The sequence below is a fragment of the Strix aluco genome, chromosome 2 (genome assembly GCF_031877795.1).
Source record: "Strix aluco isolate bStrAlu1 chromosome 2, bStrAlu1.hap1, whole genome shotgun sequence".
NCBI classification, from domain to species: domain Eukaryota; kingdom Metazoa; phylum Chordata; class Aves; order Strigiformes; family Strigidae; genus Strix; species Strix aluco.
The window spans coordinates 6719266-6746030 of record NC_133932.1 but is presented as its reverse complement, the minus strand read 5'-3'; the positions used below and the strand labels follow the sequence as shown (position 1 = coordinate 6746030).

At 38.0% G+C, this 26765-nt stretch overlaps 1 protein-coding gene across 1 annotated transcript in view; it reads left to right on the top strand.

The window, feature by feature from the left end:
- The window catches only part of SPAG17 (sperm associated antigen 17), a 119191-nt gene that overhangs the window by 30989 nt on the left and 61437 nt on the right, over positions 1 to 26765 (top strand). Inside the window, exons 7-18 of the mRNA XM_074809456.1 lie at positions 6586 to 6767; positions 9998 to 10153; positions 10857 to 10938; positions 11302 to 11420; positions 12307 to 12444; positions 12527 to 12640; positions 15106 to 15256; positions 16922 to 17152; positions 19412 to 19500; positions 20164 to 20280; positions 21805 to 21959; positions 26069 to 26253. Of these exons, the coding sequence (XP_074665557.1) occupies positions 6586 to 6767; positions 9998 to 10153; positions 10857 to 10938; positions 11302 to 11420; positions 12307 to 12444; positions 12527 to 12640; positions 15106 to 15256; positions 16922 to 17152; positions 19412 to 19500; positions 20164 to 20280; positions 21805 to 21959; positions 26069 to 26253 (1719 nt within the window). The remainder of the gene's footprint in view (positions 1 to 6585; positions 6768 to 9997; positions 10154 to 10856; positions 10939 to 11301; positions 11421 to 12306; positions 12445 to 12526; positions 12641 to 15105; positions 15257 to 16921; positions 17153 to 19411; positions 19501 to 20163; positions 20281 to 21804; positions 21960 to 26068; positions 26254 to 26765) is intronic.

Below are 26765 nucleotides of genomic sequence, written 5' to 3'. Positions count from 1 at the left end.
CAGAAGGATCTTGTCAATATGTATAAATGCCTGAAGCGAGAGTGCAAAGTAGAGGAAGCCAGGCTCTTTTCACTGGTGTTCAGTGACAGGACAAAAGGCCATGGAAAAAACTGAAACATGGGAGGTTTTACCTGAACACAAGGAAACACATTTTTACTGTGAGGGTGACTGAACTGTGAGGTTGGACAGAGAGGTTGTGGAGTCTTTGTCCTTGGAGATATTCAGAAGCCATCTGGACACGATCCTGTGCAGCCTGCTCGAGGTGATCCTGCATGAGCTGAGGAGTTGGACCAGATGACCTCCAGAGGTCCCTTTCAACATCAACCATTCTGTGATTCTGTAATTGAAATAGAAGAATCTGGCAACATGGCGGGGGCGGGGGGGTAGCGGGCAGGGTATGGGGATACGAATGAACAGAAATTACCCCAGAGGCAGTCAAGCATTGCAACAGGTTGTGGGATCTCTGTATTTGGAGGTTTACAAGACTGAGCTGGATAAAGCCCTGAGCCTGTTGTCTGAATTTCCCGTTGACCATGCTTTGAGTAGGAGATTGAGGTCCCTTCTGACCTGAATTATTTTAAATCTAAATCAAAGTCTGGTGATAAATAAACATAAGTGAAAAAACTGAGTTGGTAGCTGTCCTGGTTTGAGTGAGTGGCAGGGTTTTTGGTAGTGGGGAGGGGGCTACAGCAGTGGCTCCTGTGAGAAGCTTCTCAAAGCTGCCGTGGCTCCAAGTCAGACCCGCCTCTGCACCAAGGCCGAGCCAGTTAGAGATGGTGGCTGTGCCTCTGTGATAACGTATTTAAGAAGGGGAACCTGGGAGGGGGAGTTGGAGTTGTGAGGAGGTGTTGAGGGGGACATCTATGCAAACACCAAGGTCAGTGGAAGAAAGGAAGAGAAGTGGGGGTAGGTATGCCAGAGCAGAGGCTCCCCTGCAGCCCATGATGAGACAGCAGGGCTCCCCCCCCGCCACCCATGGAGGTCTACAGTGGAGCAGAGACTGATCTGAGGCCCATGGAGGTGACTGCGTCTGAAGAAGGCCGGGACACTGTGGGAAGCCCCCCCGTTGTAGTTCGGCACTGGGAGGATTGCAACATGCGAGGGTGACCCACGTGCCTGTGGGAGGGACTGGTGGAGGACTGTCTCCTGCAAGAGAGGGACCATGCTAAAACAGGGAAGGAATGCCAGAAGTTCCCCTGCCCCAAGGTGGAAGAAGCAGCAGGACTAACTATATCCCCCATTCCCTGCTCCTGGGCTGCTGGAGGGGATGTGGAGAAATCAGGAGCAAAGCTGAGCCCAGGAAGAAGGGAGGGGTGGGGGAAGGTGTTTTCAAGATGTGGTAATGCTCCTCGTGGCCCTACTCTGTTAAGTGTTGTCGTTGTTAGCGTCTGTATTAAATTTATGGGTTTTTTTAAATTCTCTTAACAAGTCTGTCTTTTGCCTGTGCCTTAAAGGATAAGATCATCCCTCTTTGTCCTTACCTCAAGTTCCTGGATCTTTTGTTTCCCTCCTTCTCAGTGCTGGGGAAAAAGGGGGAGTGAGTGGTGTCTTTGCTTATTTTCCCCTTCTCAGCACTGAGGGGAAAGGGGAAAGTGAGCGGCTGCATGGTGCTCAGTTGCCCTCTGAACTCAAACCCAGACAGTAGCTGTGATTGTTCATACATGTGGTTTTTTTACTAATAATTATGGTTCCAATTATAACTGTGCATACTGATGTTCTGCAACGTTCTCTGTGGTGCTGGGAAATCCCTTGTGATGGATTCTGACAATGTTGAGATGGCACAAGCAACCCAGTAAATAAGGACATGAGATGGGATGGTGTGACTCACTGTCATTCTGACCGCTGATGAATACCAAACCATTTACTTATGAGTGTTGTGAAGGCTGAACTATCTCAGTGTGCTATTCCTTCCTTCCCATTCATGTTGACCAAATGAGATACTTGTATTGCCTCAGGGCAAATGCTACAGGTTAGACTGTGTGGACACTAGGGAATCTGCACCCCAAAGGTGCAGAGATGAGCTAACATGAGTCATGGAGGAGATTAAGACTTAGGCAATCACAACACCAACTGGTAGACTCAAGAAGTAATGTCGTGTTTGAATTTGTATGAGCAATCTTATCTCTGGGAAAAGAATGAGAGGAAAACATTATTTCCAGCTTCTTGTAATTTTGTTAGAACTTGTAAAATTTAAAGGTAATGTCTTGCTAGAAAATAGTGGGAAGTGCAGAGAGCAGAAAGCGTTGGTTTGTTTATTTTCTTTTATTTACAAATACCTGCTGGGGGTGAAGGTTTCCTGAAATATTTCCAAAGTTCTATTATCTTTTTGTCATGTATGTGTAATAGCAGGAAGACTTTAGTAAACTTAGATAATTAATAAGTAAAATTTTTTAGGAAACTTTTAAAAGGGGAAAAAATGTAAACATAGATGATAGTATTTTGTGTAAGTAGTGTTATAGGTAGTAATGTAAATTTTCCCCATTACTAAGAAAGGATAGGTTACATAGTAAGAAAACATCTTGGCTAAACCATGCATTCTTTGTGGACCTTGATAGAAGGAAGCATTTAAGAATTAAAAATAGGTCAGATCACTAGGAATGAGAATAAATGTTCATTATGAGCCTATTGGCACAAAATCAGAAACACCAAGATACAAAACAGGATGCAGGAGGAGGACTGAGAAATGTTCGTCTGTTGCTCAACAGAGAGGAAGAACTGTCAGGAGGTGATCCTAGGAAGGCTGGCTGTGGGTGGTGTTTTGGGCAGCTTTTTGTACTTCTTGTTGACATGTGTGTTGTGGGGGGATTTATCTGTTCTCACTACAAATACCATTGCAGACAGGTGATAGTTATAACTAACCACAATTAATGCTGGTAGCAGAAACATTCAGCTTCAACAAATTGTGGAGGAATGGGTAAAACAACTGAGTGCTGCTCAGGTAAGGTAGAAAAATTTTCAGATCAGCTGATTCAGATTAACTTAAATTGTATTCTATTTAAAGATTTGCCTGCCGTTCTCATTTATATTTGAGAACTCATAGAAAACAAGTAAGATAGTGGAAAAAGAGCTGTGAGGAAGAAGGAAAGGAACACAAATAGCCAAGGCACTGTAATCTGCTTAATTTCTGTTTCTGGAAAAATACTGGAACAAATAATTTATAACCACTTAAAAGAAAAATGAGGACATGAGTAACAGCTAGTGTATGCTGTTCGAGGGAAAATCATGCTAGACAAGTTTAATTTCCTTATAAAATGAAGTACTGGCCTTCTGAGCAGAGGAATAGTCTGTATTGTATATTTGGATTTTAATAAGGCTACTTCACAGAGCCCACGCTGAGCAAGGTAGGTCTAGATGAAAATAAATATATAGTAGGTGCAGTCTTATTCAAAACTCTTAGCCTCTCTAGAGTAACTGTTAAAGGTTTACTATCAAATAGAAGGATATATGGAGTGGACTCAAGGGAGTTTGTGCTGGATCTGGTATTATTTGGTATTGTCGTGGGTGTTGGAATAAGGGGGTGTGATTCCAATGCAAAATATTCTTGGCAGAATAGAGAATAATAATCTGGAAAAAAGACTATTCTGTTTAATATGGACAATACAGTATGCTTATACAAGAATAATTAAATGTACAAATAAAGACTAGGAGACATGGGTAGGTGACAGGTTTGAAAGATAAGCTGTCACGCTAACTTCACAAATGAACATAAGTCAGCAATATTGCTATGCCACTAAAAAATAAATACCATCTCCAGATTAAAAATGAGAATATATCCTTAAAAGTACCTGAAGTAATCTTATCATGCAAGTTAACAGTGAGGTAAGCCTTGTGAGAAAAGTGTGCCAATCAGAAAAATTCCAAATGGTGGAGAAGAGAATTATTAGGGTTCTATAAAATTTTATCTACGAGGAAAAAAAATGAGAAGAGAAGGCTTAAGGAGGTAGTGGAGAAATGATAAAAGTTTTCAAGTTTGTAAAAGGCTAGGACAGAAAATGAAGAGTTTAAATTGCAATAGAAAAATATAATGTAGCAGGTAGAAACTTTCCACAGGTGAGGTTAGTGAAGCACTGAAGTATACTGAGTAGGAATTTTATTGAGTCTTTGAGGATTTTAAGGTTGTATTAAGACAAACATCTGTCAGCAGCGATACAGGTATAGTTAATTGTGCCTTGGAGCAGGCATTAACTCAAGTATTTCATAGTTGAATGACTTACAAAATAGATTGTGGTTGATCATTTCAGTAATGTACAGAGAAACTTTTAGACAGGAAGACATTAACCTGTAAGTGCAATTATGTTACAGTGTTTCTGTTCTTAGCATGAATACACATGAATTGTGGATTAGGGACCACAGCTTTCATGTTCTTTTCCTTCCCAGGTGTTTGCATCCCCTAGTGACTCTCATTTTGTGAAGTTACCAAGTCAAGAGCTTAGTCCCCTTTCATACTGTTAGTCTTCTGTTCCTCTAATCACCCTCATAGATGTGCTACTACTAATTCAGCTTTTCTGAGAGCTAATGAGAGAACTCAGACCAATCTCTGAGCCTGACAAAATGGAATTAATTTTTCTCCATTTCTGCTGGAAACATGTGACTTGGACACATCCTAGTGATTCTAGGATTTCTGTTTTCACAGTGATGTTTGAAATTGCTATTCAGTGTATTAGTATACACTAGATGTTTTTCTTCCACTGTTACATGATGATAACAGATTTTTTGGTCGATGTTTTTCCAAAATCATGTAATGTACTGCTGGGTACTGTCTCATTTCTATTACTGATGACTTCAAGGTAATTCAGTTCCTCTATGGGGTTATGCAAAATCTCTTCTGTATTGACAGAGTGTCTCCCAGCTCCTGCACCTTTTTGAGGGGTTACTCATGAAAACTTTAATGCATTCTGAGAGAGTTTACATGTTGAAAATATACTTGAGGAAAGAAAAGCCTTAGGATTGCAGACAAAAGAATGAAGAGAGGAGGCAGTAGTCAAGGGCAGAGGATCTCATGATTGATCCTGGCAAACTGTGATGTTTCTGTGAAAGGGGAAGCCTAAGTGTTATACACATTTTTGTGTTGGTTATTATTAAACTATGGGACAGAATTAGTAAAATGTTATTACTCTTCTATTGTAAAACAGGAATGTCTAGCTACAATGTTATTAGAACAGTGCCATTCACCTTTCATTCAAAAATGCGAAGAGGTGAATCCATTGACAGAGCAGCCCTAGATGCTGTTACACTGTCGAGATGTATTTTCAAAGCTGAGTTTGTTAGGGGGACATTGCCGTGGGTGAGGAATTATCCTGAATTAGAGGATATCTTTCATGAGCAGATGAAAAACTAAGAGAAAGGATGGTCCTGTGACTGAGATGAGCTATTAGGAGCATAGAACAGATCAAGGGACCATCTAGACAAGAAGTGATCTATCTCCAGAAGTGCTCATAAATTAATGTCCAAGGAAAAGGAAATTAAAGGAATGGAAGGAAAAGGGTAATAAGTAAAACATGTATGAAACTTCTCAATGCATACATCACCTAGCCACCAGTTATTTTCAAGTCAGTGAATTTTCCTGATCCTGATGTGTTTTGTCTTTTTAGTAAACCTCAATGGATTTAGTTTGTCTGTTTTCTAAGCACTTCTTCAGTCTCCCCTTGAACTTATGAGAATGTCTTATATCTACAGAATCTTTTGGCAGAGAGTTCCCAGGTTTTTTACCCAGTGTCTCAATGGGACATATCTTCCAAATCATGATAAAACCATTTTGTAGGTTAATTGGCAAACATTTCTGATGGCTGCTATAGGAGGTGTATGTAACTTGGAAAACCTTAAGAAGATCAGCATTTTTTGAAGAGTCCACAGCCTCATCGAGTTGTTTTGTTTTAAACCTGTGGGATCACTAGAATTATACAAGTGAGGTATTTGGCCTTCATACTTAGGTTTTAGAAGTGCTGAGCACCCATAAGTCCAAATGAAAGGAAGTCACTGCAGGTTTAGTGTCTTTACATCTCTTAAATTAGGTTATAAAAAGTATGGTTGATCTTAGATTCCAGAGTGTGATTGTAAGAGATGGCTTTTTTTTTTTTTCATTGTAACTAGAGCATCTTTGAAAGTTGATCATTACTATGCAGTAAAAATGGAAACCATACAACTTTTAGGGTCGCTATTCATAGTCATACTGTGCCTTAGTCTCCTTTTGCCTCAATTTCCACATCAATAAAATTGTCATAATAAGGATTTCTTACCCTATAATTAAAGAACAGGTTTGTCAGGGTATGTTCTGGCAGCTTTGGAAAAGTGCAACCTGGGATTTTTACACTTCCTGGGTTTCAAACATTCACTGCTGTTGTTTAGTTTGGGGGGAGAGGGGTGTGGTATTGGTTTTGATTTTTATTTCTTCTGAAGGAACTACCATGTTTTACTGAGGCTTTATCTTCCTGGAGATTTTTAATCCCAAAGTTGAGTGTCAGATTTTGCTGAGACTTTGAGGATGGGAATATTTTAACAGTGCTTATGGAAGACTAACGTGTGATTTGTGCCTTGTGTAAAAGGGAGACATTGTACCATGATTTACCTAATACTTATAAATGTTAGTTGTAGAAGCAGAGAAAAGAAAGAAAGATGAAGCTATCAAAGACCTGGAGACATTTTGGAAATACCTGGGGCCAGTTCTGAACAGTGGAAAGCATGGATCAAGTCTCTTTGATGTTGCCGTACTTCATCACCTAGTTAAGGAGAGTGCCTTTCCCCCGGATTGGTCTGATGGAGAAATGCTGGTCAGTAGATTCTGCTTTCACAATCCATGGCATGCTTTGGGGTTTGTAACATAGACCAATATAGAAATGACAGGACTTTTAGTTTAGTCTTCTATGAAACAGAACCAGAGTAGTTAGTATATTTGTAATCTTGAAAAAAAATTATTTCTTATATATCCAACAAGTTTATTCAGCATGTATTCACAAGGAGTCCTCTGAATAAAAATACCTGACTTGGAGTTTCTTATATCGTAGGCCACAGCAGCTGACTTTTAAAACAGTTTGCGATATTAAATTTATTCAGCATCTTAACATAGATGCAGTTTGGATCTCATTAGAGAGTCAGATGTCCATATGAAATAACACAAAAATTATATTTTTGTGCTCATAACAGCAGGTCTACTTACTGTATCTCAGAACAGTCACATGAGAACAAATTAAATGAATGCAAGGATGCTTTTTGATGTAAGACTTTGTTTTATCATACGCAGTGCTGCCTCTTTTTGTCCATCCCAAAACATGGCTTAGGCTAATTACTCATTATAGCCTGCTGAGTCAGGACTTTTACTGGGCACTGCAAGAGAAAGTGAACCATTAGAAAATTTTTTCAGCCTCAGTTCTCAAGTATAGTGAGGTGAAAGTGTCCAGTATTTTTCAGTCCACAATGGCAGCAGTAAAATATAAACTGCTAAAGCAAAATAAAGCAACATGACATAATTTAGCCTACTGTATTTGTGGTCTATTTTATTAGGGTTAAAAGACAGACTACATCCTCCTAACGCCTATTTTTAGTACACTAAATCCTGTATATAAACAGTCTGGTGAGCTAGGAAGTACCCTTGATCCTGAAGGGATCAGAACTGAGTTTGGCTAAATCCAGAGTGGTTTCCAAACCATCCACTAAAAATGCCTCAAATTGTGGAAACATGTAGGCTTGCTACTTACAACATTACTTATCATTATACTCTTGATCTAATCTTACAATATGAAGCCTATTTGGGAAATAAGTTTTTTATCTTGTGTATCTTCCCCATAATCATGTCTTGTAGGGGACTGTTGCTACTCATGAATATCCTGAGAGCAGCTATATTATAGCTGAAATAGAAGAAAAATGATCTGTCACTGAAAGTGTTCCAGCAGACTGTAGTTGTAATTTCACATTCTTCAGTATCTCAGAATTCAGCAGAGCTCTAAAGAAGTAGGAACATTTGTAGGCTTTCAAAGAAACAGATGGAAAGAATGTATGTTATGAAATCATAGTGGATAGAGTAAGTCTGTTCTGGTGGACTTGCTGGAGAGCCTCCGAGTCCTAGCTTGCTGCATCTCTGAAGTCCAAGAGACACAGAAGAAAAACTCCTGTGACAAATTGTTAGACACCAATATAAAAATGATAGAGTATTACATACAGCAAGTCGTCTCCAATTTCAGATCTCTAGGAAGGAAAATACTTTCAAAAATATTTTTCTTTGTTCAAGAGTCACTAATAGTTAGACTCGGAAAACTTTTGACAAGCATCTGTGTCTGTCCTGAGAAGAGGAGAGAGCAAGCAAATTGTAATTATACTAAACTTTACATGTGTCCCATTGAGTAGTGCCAGGTATTGTTACTTGTAACTTTGTAAAAGATCTTTTTTTGTTTAAAATATTGCTCATTCAAAACACTCCAATATTTTAATCAAAATGTTCGTGTGCTCTAGTGATCTCTTTTAAGTAATATATGAATGGAACGTTTTTATACTAACCCATTCTTCAGAAGAGTATTGAATTGGAAAAACAAAGGTGCAGGAATATTAACTCTGAAAATTCTCTTTTCACAAATAGAAATTCTCTCCCAAATATCTCCCCTAGTCTTTAAATGTTATGAAAACTTTGACAACTATTCCGTAACTGATGGAACAATGATTTGGGGTGCTTGTTTTGAAGTGTCATAAAGAGGGTCTGAGTTGAAGAAAGCAGATGCTTAATACTTCTTAAGGGTCAGTTAATATATTTGGTGCTGATTAACACTTGTCAATCCTTATCTTCACTGTGTTTTATTTTAAGAAACTTAAAATTGAGACATCCAATATTGATAGCCACCTGTTACAGAATCACAGAACCATCTCGGTTGGAAAAGACCTTGAAGATCCTGCAGTCCAACCATTAACCTCACACTGACCGTTCTCAACTCCACCAGATCCCTCAGCGCTGGGTCAACCCGACTCTTCAACCCCTCCAGGGATGGGGACTCCCCCCCTGCCCTGGGCAGCCCATTCCAACGCCCAACAACCCCTTCTGGAGAGAAATACTTCCTAATAGCCAGTCTAAAACTTCTTAATACGAGACTTCCCCTACTTTCACAAAAGTGAAAGAATCACTCAGAAAAGGGCTGTTGACAGAAATTGTCTAAAAATTAGAATAATTTCATCTATTCCACAATTTCTAGGATGTACAGGGGGAGAATATGTGCATTAAAGCCACTGAAACTTGAGTGTGTGGCATGTGGTCTCAGATAGGATTTTGGTATTTGTACAAAAGCATTTCACATTTCAAATAACAGTTGCTGTTATTCTTTTTATTCCTCACAAGCTTTGGTGAAAACCATAGTACAATACCTCAAGAACCTTGATTCTTTCCTTGTCAGACTTTTGCAGATACAGCGCTCTGCCTTCAGACGTTTGGGCCACTATGCTGATATTCCTTTGCTTGCACAACTGTGGAACTCAGAGTTCAGTTTTTGAGGTTTTCTTTGTTTTAAAAGGGCAACAGAAAGAAAGAAAATAATATAATATTACATTTATTACTTGGCTGGGGTTTTAATTTTTGGTTTTTATCCCTCTAGGGCAGGAGAATGGTTGACATTGCAAATATGCTGCAGGTTGATCACCAGGAGAAACATGCACACATGATATAAAACAGTTATTTTAAGTTACCTCTCCCATTCCTTCCCATCCAAAAAAATAACCTAAATTCCAGTTGCAGGAGAGCAGACCTTGAAGAGTTACTGTTAAGACAAGTTAGACTTTATAACAACTAAAGCAGTTAGTTAGGCAGTACTCAGTCCATACTGTGGTGTGGGCAAATAAAAATGAGGAGGTCTTGTTTTCTAGAATAACTCTATAAAACATTTTAAATTAGTGGAGAAAAAATCCCTTGGAAGTTTTTTAAACAGTTGTAGATCTGCTCAGTAGAGAGCTAATGACTTGTGTGGCCAAGTTACAATGACACTTTTGTATGCAAACTTCATCCTTTGTATCTGATTTTCTGTCTTAGCTTGCATTTGGCACTGCACTGTTTGAAAGCATTGCTTGTTTGATGTATGACTGCCTGGACTGGAGAAGACAGCACTGTAACTACTTGGAAAACACCAAGTTTATTAATGTGCCTGCATTATCGGAGAGCAAATCAACACAACCACCTGTAACTGAGGCAAGGATCCTTCTCTTCTTATAGAGAATAATTAGTTATAGGCTAGAATTGCCTGTCTGTAATTCTGCACTCAAAAATTCACCTTGGACTGTCACTCCATGTGTGATTTTCTGTGAATGAAAATGGGATTTCTATCTTCAGCATTTTTTTCCATTTTTGAGGTTTTAAATTAGCAGAGCATTGGGGAAACAGAAAACAGAAAATTTGAAGGATCGTACAGGCATAAAGTATGACAGGTGTAAAAATTCCTTGAATAGCTTCTGATGACACCTTCTTGTGTCTGAAAAATCAATATGCATGAACAGAGCTACTATTTTTTGTTGCAGATCTGTGAACTGTCAAAAAAAGATTGTTAGTTCCATGCAAGATCAATTTCTTTCTTTTATTCATGGTAGACAAAAGCTTAAGTGGTCAGAAGAAAGTGGCTTATTAGGACATGTACTAGTGACAGGGAAAGAATGGGCTTACTCTGTAGCAGTACTACTGAATGCTCATTTAAAGCATTCATAAAACTGCATTCTTACTATCTTGTTCCATTCAGAGTTAGGTGGGATTTCCCTCCCCTAATAGCAGCCATTTAAAAGTTTAGCATCTAGGGTAAGTAACCAAAGGTAAATGAAATTAATTTCTCACACCTATTTGTGCAATCCTCACTTGTTCTACTGTTTCTCAGGTTTTTTTATCTTTATTTTTGTTCCTTTAGGTACAATCAACATCACAGATTACACCTTCAAAGAAAAAAGGACAAACAGAAGAAATTCTGCCAACAGTAATATTGCCACAGGGTATGTCTGAAGGATTAAAGCACTTGTCTGTAGCTGTTCACTCTGTCGTACCATTCATTCATCTGACAGCACAAATCCGTGAAATTATTTACACAGTAAGCCGAAGATGTGATTCGATGTTGTGGGAGTAGTTTCTTGGTGAATACATTGTGAAAGTCTCTGGAAACTGTAGTGGTGATAGTTAAGTCCTTTAGAAGATAACTTTTTCTGTCTGTTTCTAGTCACAGTCATATTTAAGAGCTCTACAGTAATGGACTTTGTTAGTCTTTTTAAGAAAAATTGTCTGAAGGCTGAACTGGTTGGTAATATAAATTGGCATTTCTGAAGAAATTGATCTTAATGTTTTATCTTCTATTATAATAGAGGAAGAAGATTTCTTTTCGGCTACTTTTGTGGACATGAGGTATTACAATGACTTGCTGAGTCAGATTCCTGAGGAATACTTTTCTGTACCCTTAATGCTGAACTGCATGTTGGAACAGGTGGGAATATTCTCTTTATAATTCCTGTGGTTAATTTGGTTTAGGCCTGGTATAATGAATTGATCAAAGATCAATAAATCCATCTGTTTCAGCCTAAAGTAAGAGACTGTGTATGGAGGCACTGACCAGGGAGGTTCAATACAAAGGAATCGCAACTCAAAAGTGACATCTTTGGGTTTCTTTTGTATTGTGCACTTTTCCTGTATATACGATGTTACTCCAAAATTATTTTTTCAAGACTACAGATCCAGTATAATCAAATGAGGAAAAAGGTGTCATTCTTAGCTAAGTCAATAAGAAGTTTTCATGTCCTGCAACAATATTTTGACACCCAACTTTACTGTTTTACTCGGTACAAAGGTCTTAGGGCAAGCCTAACATGTAAATGCTAGGGCTAGACAGTTCTGACTTCTGTTGAGCTCAGGCACAATCTATGAGTTAGCAGAGACCCACAGTATGATTTAGAAATCCTCCTTCTTTTAGAAATAGAATTTCAGCACAATCTTATTTTTTTACTTTTGGCAATTCAGTCTGAAAATAGACTCAGGCAAAAATACTCAAAATAAGGTCTGACACCTGATACACAATCAGTTTTTAATTATCTGTGTTCATTAGCAGTTCTTAACATTTCAGGTTGAAAATACTTCTTATCCTTCCAAAAGTGAATAATAGGAAAAAACATTTAATTCTGTTTTCCATAATTTTTGTTTTGGGCAGGAACTAACATGGAAATCGTATTTTTGCTACTTCTAGAAAAAAGTTATGGTTTTCTTTCCTGAAAAAAATGTATGGAAGTGTGTTTAGCTTATAGCAGGATCTGCTTGATTTAATGGAGTTAAGCAGCAGTCATACTGTAATGAAAGCTAAAGTATATCGTGTTTGGCAGGTTATTGCAAGTGAAGAAGACCTTATACCTCCTAGTCTGGTGGTACCAGAGCCTCGGGCAGATGGGCTACATCACACCATTGCAGATCATATAGCCTCTGTCCTTCCTTCTCTTTCACTTTCTGAGAGTGAAAAAAAGGTTTGTGTTGTCTTTCATTCATTTCCTAAAATGACAAATAAATCTGATTTTTGGGGTTTAATACATCTTTCTTTTTTAACAGAATCTATATGACTACTTTTCTCCTAAATACAGTGAAAAGGAGACTGTCACTCCCAAGTATCCTCTGTTATTTAACTACCATGACACCCTGGCTCAGCGGTTGCACCTGCTGAAGGTATAGTGCTACCTATTATATATAAACAGTTCTAAAGTCCACAGTCAGTGAATACTCAATGCACTACTAGAAAGGATGGAGTGGTGTTTTTACAAAGCAGAACAGTATAGCCTAGTTTTGTTTCCTGCTGAGACACACAAACATGTGTTTAGTCAGCTTAAGAAGCAATGAGTTACTGCTACTGACAGAGGACACATCACAAACATAGAGCATTATATTGATTTCAATGATCTGTTTGCATTATTAATAAGAAAGTTTAGCCTTTGGCGTAGATGAGAGATATTACAGAACCCTGTTGATTTACTGTAGTCATACACTGATGAAACTGGAAAATGAGTTACTAACTTGATAACAGTGATTTAGCATGTAGACGAGGTTAAATACTAAGATGCAGAGAAGTATAAGAAAATATATAGAGGCTGTTAGTGAACACAAGAAGTGTGTTCAGGTTGGCTAAATAGTTGGAGCATAGTGTATAACCAAGACATTGCCAAATTCTGACAAAGGCAGAAAGGTTCAGAGACTGCAAGGTTTGGGGTTATTGCAAAGTAACAGTTCCCAGACTTTCTGAACTGAAAGACCGCTGTGATTTTCTCGGATTTTTCCAAAGCCAAGATGTAGTTTTACCACTGAACTTTGAAAACACTCTGAAGGTAATACAAGTGATAATACAGTTTTAGATTTCACAGCTAAGGTGTGTCTGCCTGGCTTCATGAATTACAATTTGTCTGTGGAATACTTTGACAACCATTGATTAAAACAGTATTCAGAAGCAAAATGAGCTTGACACATTGGAGGTATTCAAGCACAGGACAGGACTGAGTAATCACTGAGAAAAATGCTCTTAGCAGGCATATGCTTGATGTATGTGATGTACTTGCTGAAGAGGAAATTCAGGGTATAGCACAATGTTTGAGGAGTGGATAGAGAAAAAAAATAGTAAGATATGGTCCAAGAAAAAGGTACGGTAAGTGCGTAATACTAAAAAGAGCTGTTGTGGTTTAAGCCCAGCGGGCAACTGAGCACCATGCAGCTGCTCATTCACTCCTTCCCCCTCAGGGATAGGGAGGAGAAAATAAAGCAAAAGGCTTGGGGATGGAGAGAAGGACAGGGAAGGATGACTCAACAGGTATGGTCACAGGCAAAAGACCAACTCGATTGGGGAAGAAAAAGAACATCATTGTAATTTGAACACCACCACCACCAATGCTTCATTTACCAATCAAACAGAGTGGGACATTGAGAAATACTCCCACATATTAAAACACCTTCCCCCCACCCCTCCCTTCTTCCTAGGCTCAGCTTTTCTCCCTGTTTCTCTACCTTCTCCCTCCCAGGGCGGGCAGGGGATGGGGGTTGTGATCAGTTCATCACCCATTGTTTCTGCTGCTCCTTCTTCCTCAGGGGGAGGACTCCTCACACTCTTACTCTGCTCCAACGTGGGGTCCCTCCCACGGGAGACAGCCCTCCATGAACTTTCTCCTACATGGCTCCTTCCCATGGGCTGCAGCTCTTCACAAACTGCTCCAGCGTGAGTCCCTGCCATGTGTTTCAATCCTCCCAGCAACAGACTGCCCCAGTGGGGGTTTCCCTCAGAGTCCTGGCTTTCTTTGGGCACAGATACCTGCTCCGGCATGGGGTGCTCCACAGGCTGCAGTTCAGCATCTGCTCTACTGGTGAACTCCATGGGTGCAGGGGCACAGCCTGCCCTTCACCACGGGCTGCAGGGGGGTCTCTGCTCCAGCGCACTTCCCCCACCTTCTCCTTTCTTCCACTGACCTCGGTGTTTGCAGAGGTATTGCCCTCGCCCCTCCTCCCAGGTTGCCCTTCTTAAATATGTTATCACAGAGGCGCAGCCACGGTCACTAATTGGCTCAGCCTTGGCCAGAGGCAGGTTCAACTTGGAGCTGGGGGAGCTTTGAGAAGCTTCTCACAGGAGCCACTTCTGTAGCCCCCTCCCCCTCTACCAAAAACCCCATCACACAAACCCAGCACAAGAGAAAATCTGAAAAAAACCAGTAAGTCTCAAAGATAAATCCTTAAATATATAGGGATGCTGCTGGCACAGACTGATCAATGAGTTTACAGACGTCATTACTATGCGAAGTAGCACAGACTAGCTGAGAGATACATGGAAGGTACCTGCTGCCTGTCTGAGTAGATCAGTACATGTTTCTGTATTCCAGAATTTTTGAGTCAAGCTAGCACAGGCATATATCTTCTAACAAGTGTCTGTTGTTATGCTGTCAGTTATTCTCTTGTGGATCTCATTTTTTTCTGCCTAAAATATCTGACACCACGATTCAAAAACACACTGTGAGCACATGCTCAAATTTGAGTTTATATCCAGCTGACTTAAGCACATGGTTATGTCTTTCGCTATAAAAAGACTTCTTTATTCAGACATAATTTTTAGAAATCTACTGGTGTGAAAGTTTACTTTGGTACTTTCATTTTTGTTTCAGGTCCAGGAGAACTTAAATCCAGAAAAGATTGAACGTGAAATGATGGATAAGCTGCCTCTTACAGAACTTACCCATTTCACCTTTCCTTTAACTGAAAACAACACTAAATGCTTGGCCAGAGTTCATGAGCTCATGCATTATTGTACCAGTGGTAAAGTGATTTTGTTTGTCATTGATATCAGTTCCATTTTTTTTTTCTTCTGGTTGATGATCCTATTAAAGAGCAGAAATTTTGGGACAAGTTTTTTCAGCTGCCTAAAACCTTTGCAGAATTTTCCATTTTCACATTCTTGCTTATACCTTTAGCCTACTATACAAGTTAGGGTTAACTTTAGACCTCAGTTTTATAATTAATGGGAAAGGCTATACAAGTATTAAATATTGCATGACTAAGAGCTGGAAGTATGTTAGAACTCATTTATTTATTTATATTCACAAACATATAAACACTTACTAAATCTGAAAAAAATAAATAGTTGTACAAATTGCTATTTTGATCCTAGGTTGTAGAATGCATTTTAGGAGACACTGAGATAGACTGTGTGTTTATTTATCAACAGTGTTTTGGTGGAGGAGCACATGTATCTTAGCAGATTTTTGCTGGACAATAAATGGCTTTCAGAATGTATTCTGTGTAAGCTGTTGGTGTTAATAATGAAATGGCTTCTATAATAGTCCCTTTATCAAACCAAGTATACATTCACTTCTTCAACCATAATCACTTCTATGGTTACCTTTTCTTGGAGTGTGCATATCACCATGATGTACACTGTGAAACAATCCTAAAGACTGAATAAATACCCTTAGGTAGTTTGGGAAGTTTACTCTAGACTGCTAAGAAATACAAACATCCAAATCCCTTTGGTTACATTATGCCATCATATAAGGCACAGGATTTGAAGGTACTTTCCCAACTATTCAGTCCTGAAATTCCATGTACTGGATTAACTTACACTCACTGCATTGTTTCTAGTTGTTGGTATGTTCTTTTTGGACACTAAGCTATTAAGGTATCCTGTATTGCTGGAGAATTCCAGCTGATGGGTATCAAATTTGATAGTCTTCACTGGACCATACTAAACTATCAAACTCTCCCAACTGTTAACTTAGCTAACAATGTCTTCACTTTTATCAAGAAGGTGATTCATTTGAACAGGAGATGAGATATCCAACATTTTCAAGATGTGTGACATGCTTGGGTCTTTAACTATTGTAAAGAGAATACATTTCAAGATACTCTTTGTATGATTTGGGCACTGAACTACCTGTCTTACAATTCAGTCCTTGTCGTGATTATCATTGTTATGTGGATACCAATGCACACAACCACAAATAGGATCTCTTATTGTCTTTGCACCTTGTGTACTTCTGTGTAAATTACGTGTAAAATTTTGTCTGAAGAGAAAAAAAGCATTTGATACTTGGTTGGAGAAGCTACAGATAATTAAAATGTTTATGATAATGGAAGCCTTTTCATGAACTGAAAATAATTAGTTGTGAACTGGTTTGATAAAGTCTGCTCAGTATTTTAAAATCAGCATAATTTATATAAAGTTAATGAGCCAGAAGGTATTCAGATGTAGGAAGCACTTCATTTAAACTGCATTAATAGTTATGCATATCACTTTGCAATTTGGAAGCATTCAACTTCCAAGGCAGTGTAAAATGTAGCTCACATAATGTGATCCAATGCCATTAAGGAAATTGTTGTTGGTTTTTGCAGAGTTGCCAAGAACAATACACTTACATAGTCTTCTGTTTATCTTCTGCTGAGCTGTAAGGACACTTTCAGTTAATGATTGTAATTCTTTTATAGAATTTCTGAACTGGACTGAAGTAGAAAGAGCCTTCAGAGTGTTTACTTTTGAAAGCCTGAGGCTGACTGGGCTGAGTGACTCTGGTCTCCTGCAGAGCTCTGGATCTATGGTTGAAGGCGATTCTGAAGTGTCTTCTATCCCTTGGGATAATCCAACCAGGTTTGCAAGACAGCTGAGACAACTCTTCCTTATGGAAAAGAAGCTTAATAGGAAATCTCCAAGAGGCTCTGGTAAAAACCTCTCTGTTTACATTACTCCTGAAGAATTTGAATCCACTATTTACGTTACCATATCATTTGGTATTGCAGGGCTGTGATTTTTCTTCCTTGTACAAATCACTGAATTTTCAAGTATTGTATAGTCTGTGCATTAAGTATCTTTGTAGGAATACCAGATAAAGACAAAGGCTAGCTATTTTGTATGACAACATGAACAGTTTATTTAAGCAACTCTTTAAAATATCTGTAGAAAAGTCTGTACTAGAAAACTGTTTTATTGCTTATGACATCAAATGTATTTTATAGGCATAAATTACTGAAGACATGCTTCAATACCTTTCTGAATACAGGCTCTTGTGAGTTATTGATGGCAGACGAGTCTTTACAAAGCCAGTAGCAACCACAGAGTGAAATCAAAAGTGATGTATGAGGTTAATTAGATGATCACTAGTGAATGAGCATTAGGAAATGCAAAAAATACATATTTTACATGAGGACTCTAGAAGGTGATAGAAAAAGCTGAAAATTAAAAAAAGGTGTGCTATGCATTGTAATTACACGTGCATACATACTTTTTCCTTTTAAATTTTTTTCTTCCAGGCTTCCCTCAACTTTCACATACAGGTTAATCCAGCGTAGAGTTTTGGCATTTAAAATTTGGGGCCAAATTCAGAAGTAATGGGGAAAGAGGAACATATCTATTAGGTGTTGAAGAAAGTGAGACGAATGAAAAGAAATCAGAGTAAGGCCAACATGGTAAAACTGATGTCATAAGGTAGAAGTTTAAACAGCCAGTTTTCATAGTCACATTAGACTGTATTTGGCCAGAAATATGTGAAAACCCTCAAGTTAAAATCATAAAGAATGTCTGAGCTATGTTTCAACTTCATCAGTTTCTCTTACTTCATTCCAGCCTGTGCAATTAATATATCTTTAGCAGGTTACTATGTGGCATTTGAGCCATTATAAATATCTCATTCATACCAGAATGGGAACATTTTAGAAAGCAGGAACAGAGAATGGAGAAGACCTCTTGTAGACAATGCAGAGTGACTTTTCTGAAAGTTCTGCATTTTCTCCTGCAGATTCTAACATAATGAAAAGTTGTTGCCCTGGTTAGAGGAGCAGTGTTGGCCAAGAAGCAACATTAAAAACGTGATTATTTTTCTGGGATGCAAGAAAAGTAGAAATTAGGTCAATTTAAGCAGCTATACCTTTAGGTTCATGATGTTGCCTATGCTTTCATAATATAGATGTCTAGGCAACCAGCTTAGATGGGATCCTTTCCTTAGAAGGTTGGAGCAGACAAATATGAATCCTGCTTATCTGCCTCTCTCCTGAATTTTAGGTGTTAGTTTATTTTACTTTATACTAGTCACAGTACTAGATATTACAGTTACAAACATAGCCACCAAGATTCCAAGACTTCTGCAGCACAAAAGCAGATACCAGGAAGAGAAAACATTTGCTTTCAGATTTCTTAAGTCTTCTCAGGGCAGTCAGTAAACAGGTCTAATATCCTAGAGAAGCAGGGTTCTGTTTCTCCCAGGAAGTGTATTTTTCTTGTACATGTGAATTTTGATCAAACATTAGTGATCTGTGCCCTAACTCGGGGCATAAAGAATTCCATTAAAAGGAAATTATTTCAAAAAATTACGAGAATATAGAAGTTAAAGTCTCCATGTGATCCTGTTCATACCAAGTGTCCATTGTAACAATGGAATGACTGGTCAGATCCTCAGCAGAAGTAATGTTTTGTCAGTAGCTTATAAAACTCTATAAATCCAATGAATTTAAAGTTTAAAATTTACATTTTTCAAAAATATGTGAAAATATCAAAACAGTTGATTTTGCCTTCTTTTTTAATACCATCTCTGCAAAGGAATGCTTGTTATTGTTTCTCAGTATGCAGATAAAAAGGTTCTTTGTGTATAAATGTGGAGGACACTTATTAGAGTATTTTTAATGGTTTTGATGATGCAAGGCCAGCATAGGGCAGATAAAGAGGATGATTTGAGTGAGTCTTATAAAGCGATGTTTTTGGTGGGTTTCTTGTAAATTATTTGACTGTCTGGCACTTGCTCTCCCCTGGATTTTAAAGTGCTTTTTCGGCAGAGCTGATCATGTATTTATAGCACTAGTGTCATGAACGGAAGCTTCAACTTGATGGCAATCTCATCAGGGAGGCTAAGGAAATTGCATCACTCCAACCTTAGTGTTTAGGGCTGAAATTTCTGGAACACTTCTTAAAATTCTGCTTTCAATTTCCAGGGCATACAGAAATGAATGGCAAAGATGGAAGAGATGGTCTGGCTGATGGTGTTTTGAACAAAGAATTGGATCTTCTTATTTCTGATATGGCAAGTGTGAGGAATGGAATAAACTGTGCTCTATGGCATGAAACAACAGAAGATATTGTTCAAAATACTGTTACTGGGGATTCCTTCGCAGTGCTGTGTGCACATGTTAATTTTGTGGTGTTTGGCAAATAGTCCCATAACTTTTAAGCACTATGAAATCACTTTCTTTGAATTCTAAGGTGACGGGTCTTGGTGAAGCTACTAATGACAATTCTATGCTGGTTTCACTGAATACCGGGGGTCTAATATTAGCATGAGAGTTTGAGAGAAATTGCCAAACTGTGTCACACTAATAAACTGTGTAGTTTGGCATCTTGAGAAACACCTGCCTGCCATACAGCCCTGGATAAATATAGCAATTTTAAAATTACTTCACAGGACATGTTTAAAAATTCATAATTGCTTACAGAATTCGAAAACATCTAACCTAATAATAAAAATATTTAGATTATGTTTGCCATAAAAAAGCCAAGACCAAAAACCTTTGGGAGTAATTGTGTTTTTATTAAATAGTGCCATACGGGTCTACACATGTGCAGCATTATGCAATTAACTGTGATGCAACATGGGATGCTGTCTATTAAGTCAACAAGATTACAGTTAATTTAATACAACTGACACTGAAATGTTGATACTCATTATTTTGTTTTGGTGTATTTTGAGGTGAGTCTGGAAAATTATGGCCTAGGACCAAACTTAGAAGAAATAAAAAAGACACAGAGGCGTTGTTTGACAGACTGGAATTTTGCTGAGCATTTTCAACCCCATGTTCTTCTTCAGGTATCTGTGAATGACAATCTTATACATACAGTCGCCCCTCAGAATGCTGTACAGAGAATTAGTAGCAGAGTACAGGGTATTTCCTCGCTAGATAATTGATTCAGTTTTATCCCTTTTACTTTTCTACCAAACCCCGTTGTTCTTCAGCTGCTTTTCAGTTTCTTGTATGAAATTTAGCTTGTAATGGGTTTTTATTTCCTGGTTTGGCCAAACTGCAGCTGTCCATTTTGGTTAGTGAGTCTTTTAGCTAAATGTGTGATGTGGACAAAATGATCTTGCCCTTCGGGGTGATCCTCCCTGGCAGTTATGGGACTCATTAGTGCAGTGGATGTGAAAGCATGCTTTGCAAATACCTATGCAGTATATGTTTTATGGGCAAATAGAAAAGTTTCTTGTAGTGGTACTTCACCATTTCAGGGCTACAAGCTTAATTTATAGAAATCTTGCAACCTAAATACTAAAACTCATCTCGCAGAAAGACAGAACAACAAATGGGAAAGACAAATTCAAGTGTAGATGGCTTGTGTTGATAGACATTCTCTTGGGAGGAGTGGATCATCGGTTCCTCTGCTGCCTTGAGCTTCATATGCTGCAGCATCTTATTTGATCCCGACACAGGCTGTACATAGGTGAAGAAAAGGCTGCTTGGACTTTAAGCACCACTTCAGTATCACAACTTTAAAGTTTGGTCATACATGTCAGTACATGGAGAATTCCTTCTTAGGCAATATAAATAGCTAATACTAACTGAACTGTCAATAATTAGCGAGTCTAGTCAAAAAATACTAATGGAAAATAACTGCAACAGAAAATAACATTTTATATTTCCTTATACCTCATGTGATATCTGAGCATAATTTTTACTCCAGCTGCTATTAATGTTTTCATCTTTAAAGAGAATATTTGTTGATATGGAATTATTTTAGTTGTACTTCAGTTACATAGTTCTGTAAAAATAAGAGTTTTAAACAAGGCTTTCTTCTAGCTATAACTATAAAATAAGTTTCAGCCTGAAGACAATGTAAACATTGAAGATGATGAGGCAGTATAGAACAGAATGGAATCATGTAGAACACAGTAAATCTCAGAGATGTGCAGGTCATAGTAAAGCAAATTGAATACCATATAAACTGAACTGAGCTAAAAAAATATATTTGCTTTCTTTTTACCTGGTATATGATAGTTCTGCTTTTCTTTTACTATTTATTTATTTAAATACTTTAAATTTGTTTAAGTATTTATTTAATATTTAAATTTATGTGTTTATTATTTAGCCAAACTTTTTCATTCATGGTCAGTCTGTGAAGGTGAAGCATAGTGACTGCCTCTTCTGGATATGATAGCAGTGGAGTTTAAATTTCCACCTGCCTGAACACTTCAGATTGCTGGAATCCAAATGCTTTGTGTACATCTTCCAGGAGGGTGAAGTTCTGATGGACCTTTTGCTGAAAGCTGTGCTGTGTAGCATCTGTACATACGCTACTGTCAGCAGGGAGGATGTACCTTTATTTCTTTCCTTTTCAGGTTCTTCATACTGCATCCCAAGAATATAGATGTATTGATTCCTTTCATCGTACCCAAGATAACTCTTTGCTAATGGTTCTTCACAATCCTATGAATCAGTATCGTTTGTGCCGAGAGACTTGGGATATTGCATTGCACTCTAATGTTGGATTCAGGTAATTGATTTTTATCTTTCATGTCTCATTCACAGTCATTTTCAATTAAAGTCTGGATGGCTATGCTTGGGGCAAAGCTTTGAAATTAAAAAGATATCACAATGTAGCGCATTTATGAGAAAGCAAGTCATGCAGGTGGAAACAGTGCTATATCAAAGAATTCTGTTGAGACGAAGCTTTTCTGACTGAGAACCATGCAGTAACTGTATATGACTCCTTATTACAAACTATAAAAATATATATAATGCACACATACACACAAAGTTATATTAGGGATATCCGCAGCAAGGCAATTATGCTGAGGACACTTAGGTGAGGGAGGTTAAAAAGAAAATTCTGTCTAAGAATATACTTATCAAGTTTTTCAACTATGTGTATATAAATTGGGTGTCACTGTGAAATTTTTTTGAGAAAAGCTAGAAGCCTTTTATTAATATTAGAATAATGTTTTCACAGAATACCACATTCTTCTGATTTCTTGTCACTATCTGCTCACCAGTTGGAGGCATGCAAGTGGTCAATGTGTTCACTATTAGAGCTTTTGTCAGTGGACCTACTCATTTTTGAATACATTTTTGCACTGAAACAGTGATATAAATAATTGACTAAAAATAAAATATGTGTCCGTGTACTGATATGTAAAGGAGTTGCAATGTCATGGAGAGTCAGCTGGGCTGTCTTCAACCATGTAACTCCAGTGCTCTATGGATTAATTAGAATTGATTTATCAAATAGAATTTCAAGCAAATTACCCAATGGACACACACACACACACACCCCGCCCCCAGTTTGTCCACAGGAATCCCTTTCTAAGTGCCATGCCTCATTTATCAGAGTATGGGAATCTTTTAATGGATACTTTTGTTGGTACCTATATATTTGAACAGGTTTGAATGCTGAATAGGCAAAGCGTGCCTTCCTGAAGACATATTTTGTATTGTATTTTGTATCTTTGCTCTCAGTCAAGGAACTCTGTGTGAGTCTATCTCAGCTTTCCAGGCACTTGGACTTAAATTATTTGCCATGAAAAGAGGCTGTTGTGAAATCTCAGCAGAGATTTACCAGCAGAAACACAAAGTTCCTTGGAGAAAATGCTGTCTGTTTTGTGGTTGTTGGGCAAATCCACTAAATATCTGGTCAATCAATGTTTTTGCATGTATATAATAGTTGAAATCTTCCCCAAAATATAGTGAAAGATGGTGTGTTCAAGTAAGCCTGGATCTTGCATTCAGATAGACCCAGGCAGAGCGTCAGTGGTATCAAAGTCTGTTACACAAAAGTCTATCGGAGCCCAAAGCTGTTCACTTCACTAGCTATTCTTACTCTTTTTTGGGGCACTGGACATTGATATCTGCAAAACAGAAGGTGCTAATTTTGCATCCGGAGAAGGAATGAAGCATGTTCTCTGGTAGATGCATTATAATTCAGTTGAAGTTGGATTAGCTATTTGCTTCCTCCTTCTTACTCTTCCACATACACTGGAAACAAGGCTTAGAGATTAAAGATAGCTTCTGCTTGGGGCATGCCATCTTTGTTCAGTGACACTTTGTTGGGTTGTCTTTCAAAGCAGCAAGGAGTTCCTAAAGAAACTTTCATGAGAGCTAACAAGAAGGCTTGGCTTTGCTCTTGTTTCATAGAAATACCTCACTGCTATGTATGCTACTTAGTATCTTTGAAGAGCTATGGGCTCTTACTTGGTTCTGTTACATGGCATCTATACCTGTCTTTTTTCTGCAGATAATCAGCATATTTTCAGACCTTACTCAGCCTTTTTGCTAAAGATCATTTCAGATTTCCAGACAAAGTATCATAAATATTTGCTAGTGTATGTTTCCAAGCAACATAACACTCTAAGACAGTCTCTAAATACCTGGAGTGCTTCAAGCTGTTGCCTGCAATTAGTTTCCAGATCCTGCTGAGCTGCCAGAAACAGGCACAAACCCTACTTATTAATTAAGCAGTAGTATTACTAGTTTTTACCTGTGTATGAAATAACTGCCTCCTCATGAGTTTAGTAACAATTTATTGGTTTTCCTTTTATTAAAATTACTATCCTTCTAATTTGAGGGATATATTTAAGAGTCATGCTTTCACCACAGGAGAGTTACAAATACACAACAGACACTGTGCTTGACTATCTCTTTGTTAGGAGTTCTTTACCTGTGTTTACTTGTTACTTCTTTGTTGTGACATCTTACAGACCATAGACCCATTTTGTAGGGTTGTTCCATAGCTGTTATCTGGAATATACTTCTCTTACATGCTAATCAGTTAGTTATAGTGGGTCCTGTTACAGCAAATTCTCATGCAAGGAGGAAATGAAGTTTCTGATGTTGCAGCAGCTTTTGCTCCTGGAGGTCCCAGTTACCCTTCCTTCTTCTCTATGGATATCAGGTCCTGTAGTTCATGTAGAACATCCAGAAGTTCAGAAACTGTGCTGTTCAAAGGGTAAGGCATGTGAAATCCAATGGATGCTACTGACCAAGGGGATCCAAAGGCCTGGGCACATGTACCTGCAGTGATACATGTGTATAAAACATTTCAACTCTGGTTAGGATAAGTGGCCTCTCTATCAGGAAGCCAAATGTATTCAGATGTTATCAAAACTATTCTTCTGCTCAAAGTTAATCTTAATGACATTTGTTTACTGTTTCATAGTAAACACATTACACAAGTTACTGGAAAAGAATAATCCTTTCTGAGAAATGATTCTGAGTCAGACATTGGAAGTAGTGACATCAGAATACATATTAATAGAATGTGTATTTTTGACTTTGAATGATTGTTTCATTGCCCTAAAATATTTTCCATGCGAATAATCTCTTTTTATTTATAACGTATATTCATCTTCAAGTTATTCCAGTACTGGCAACTCTAGGTTCCAGCCTGGTTTTGCCTTTTGTTTTCAACACCTTTGTTTTTATAGCTTGTACACTTTTCTTCAGATACAAGCAGAGTCACCTTGTCCCTGCTGAGTATATGATCAATACTTTCTCCATACAAGTTTCCCCAAGCAGGCTCCACCTACGCTGCAGGAGCTGGGAGAGATGTGTATCTTTAAGCTGTTCATGAACTGTATACTTCTCCAGTCTGTGTAGATAGCCTACATATTAATTGTCTCAGACATAAAATGTAATGCTGCAATAAGAACTTTAAACTGTCATGAGGTCAAGAATTGGGTATGCTGCCTACATGTTCACAACAAAAAACTGTAATGCATCCATGAGTGCAGTTCATCTGTACAATCATCTTGAACTTATAAATACAAAACATTATAAAGACACAACAACTGAATCTCATGCACTCTTTAAAAGCCCCTTTTAGTTGTACCCATGGGAAGAATTTTACTTTAAAGAATTGCGGTAGCACTCCAAACAAGGCGTTGAGTGGCAACTGCACATAAAACTTCCAGACTTCATCCTACCTTAAAAGCAGCAGTTGTTTCAGACACCTTTGGAAGGTGAGACAGTGCAACTACTGATAGCAGCTGCAAACTCTGGATCAGTTTGTCACTCAGTGCTCACTTCAACTGTTAATTGTGAATATTCTTAATTTACACCAGTCTACAGTGCACTGATTCTCTAATCTGGATTTGGATGACAATTTCCAAGCACCTTTCTTGTCACACCAATGAAGAAGATCTAGAAATTAAATAGACTAACACTTCCTCAGTTGCTGAACAAACAAATGAAGCGTATTCTAAAAGACAATATAAATCAAGAGCAACTAAGAAAATAAGTTATCCTAGTGGTAAAACAGTGAGGAGGAGGAGAATTAGTCTCAGCCTTTCTTAAACTGAATGTCTCTATGTTTTCTGCCTTTCTGGATTTTCTTTGAGGGCAGGCATTCTTTGGAAGACAAGTTTCTAATATCCCTGCAGAAAGGAGGACCAAAATCCCAAATGTAAGATATATTAGGCAAATACCAGCCAGGCACAACTACCAGCTCCTCTAAAAACTGAGCGAAATCGTTTCAAATGCAAACCTTCTCTCAAAGGTTATAGAATAATATTTGTATGAGAAACTGAGAAGTCAAGTGATCTTGTTTAACCTCAAATCATATTAGTGAAAACTTTATTATGGTAAATAGAGGAATGTCGTGCTTTTCAGGAGCTATCTTGAGCTGGTGGCAAACTCAGTTGAAGACTGGGTGAAAGAGGAGGAAGTCAAATACCAAGAAGAGAAGATGGCTAAGGAAATAGAATCTCTTAAACTGGAAAAAGCCATGGCAGAAGGACCTTTGGAATTGTCTGCATGTGCTGTCAAAACACCTGGCTTCCCGAAGAAAGCCAACAGTGGGTATCTTTTTGTTTTATCCTAGAAAATTAATTTTTCATGTTGAGTGCTGAGACCCAAAGTTGTTCAGAGAGAATTGCATGTATTTTTTCATCTGTATTACATAAATATATTTTGAAATTAAATACACCTATTTACATATTCTGCATCATCCTCTGTTCTGAAAACTGAGACCTTTAATGTCAATTTACATTTACAATAGCTGTGTTTATTTAATGGAGTGACTTTAAGGATTACATAAAAATATGAGTGTTTAGATGACTGAACACATGAAACGATGAGCAGTAGTTGAAGTTGGCAACATGGTTCAGGAAAATTCCTTTCTAAAAGGGCAGGATCAAAGCTGGAAGTCAGAAGCTGTGGGCTAGAAGCTAAAACTGGAAACTGGAATTGACTAGACTGCAAAGCAAACTTTAATTACAAACAACACTTTGGATAATGAAAATTGTAAGCAGTTCATACAGTAACTGTTGAGCAGGCAGCAAAATCTGAAAACCCCTTTTGAACAAAA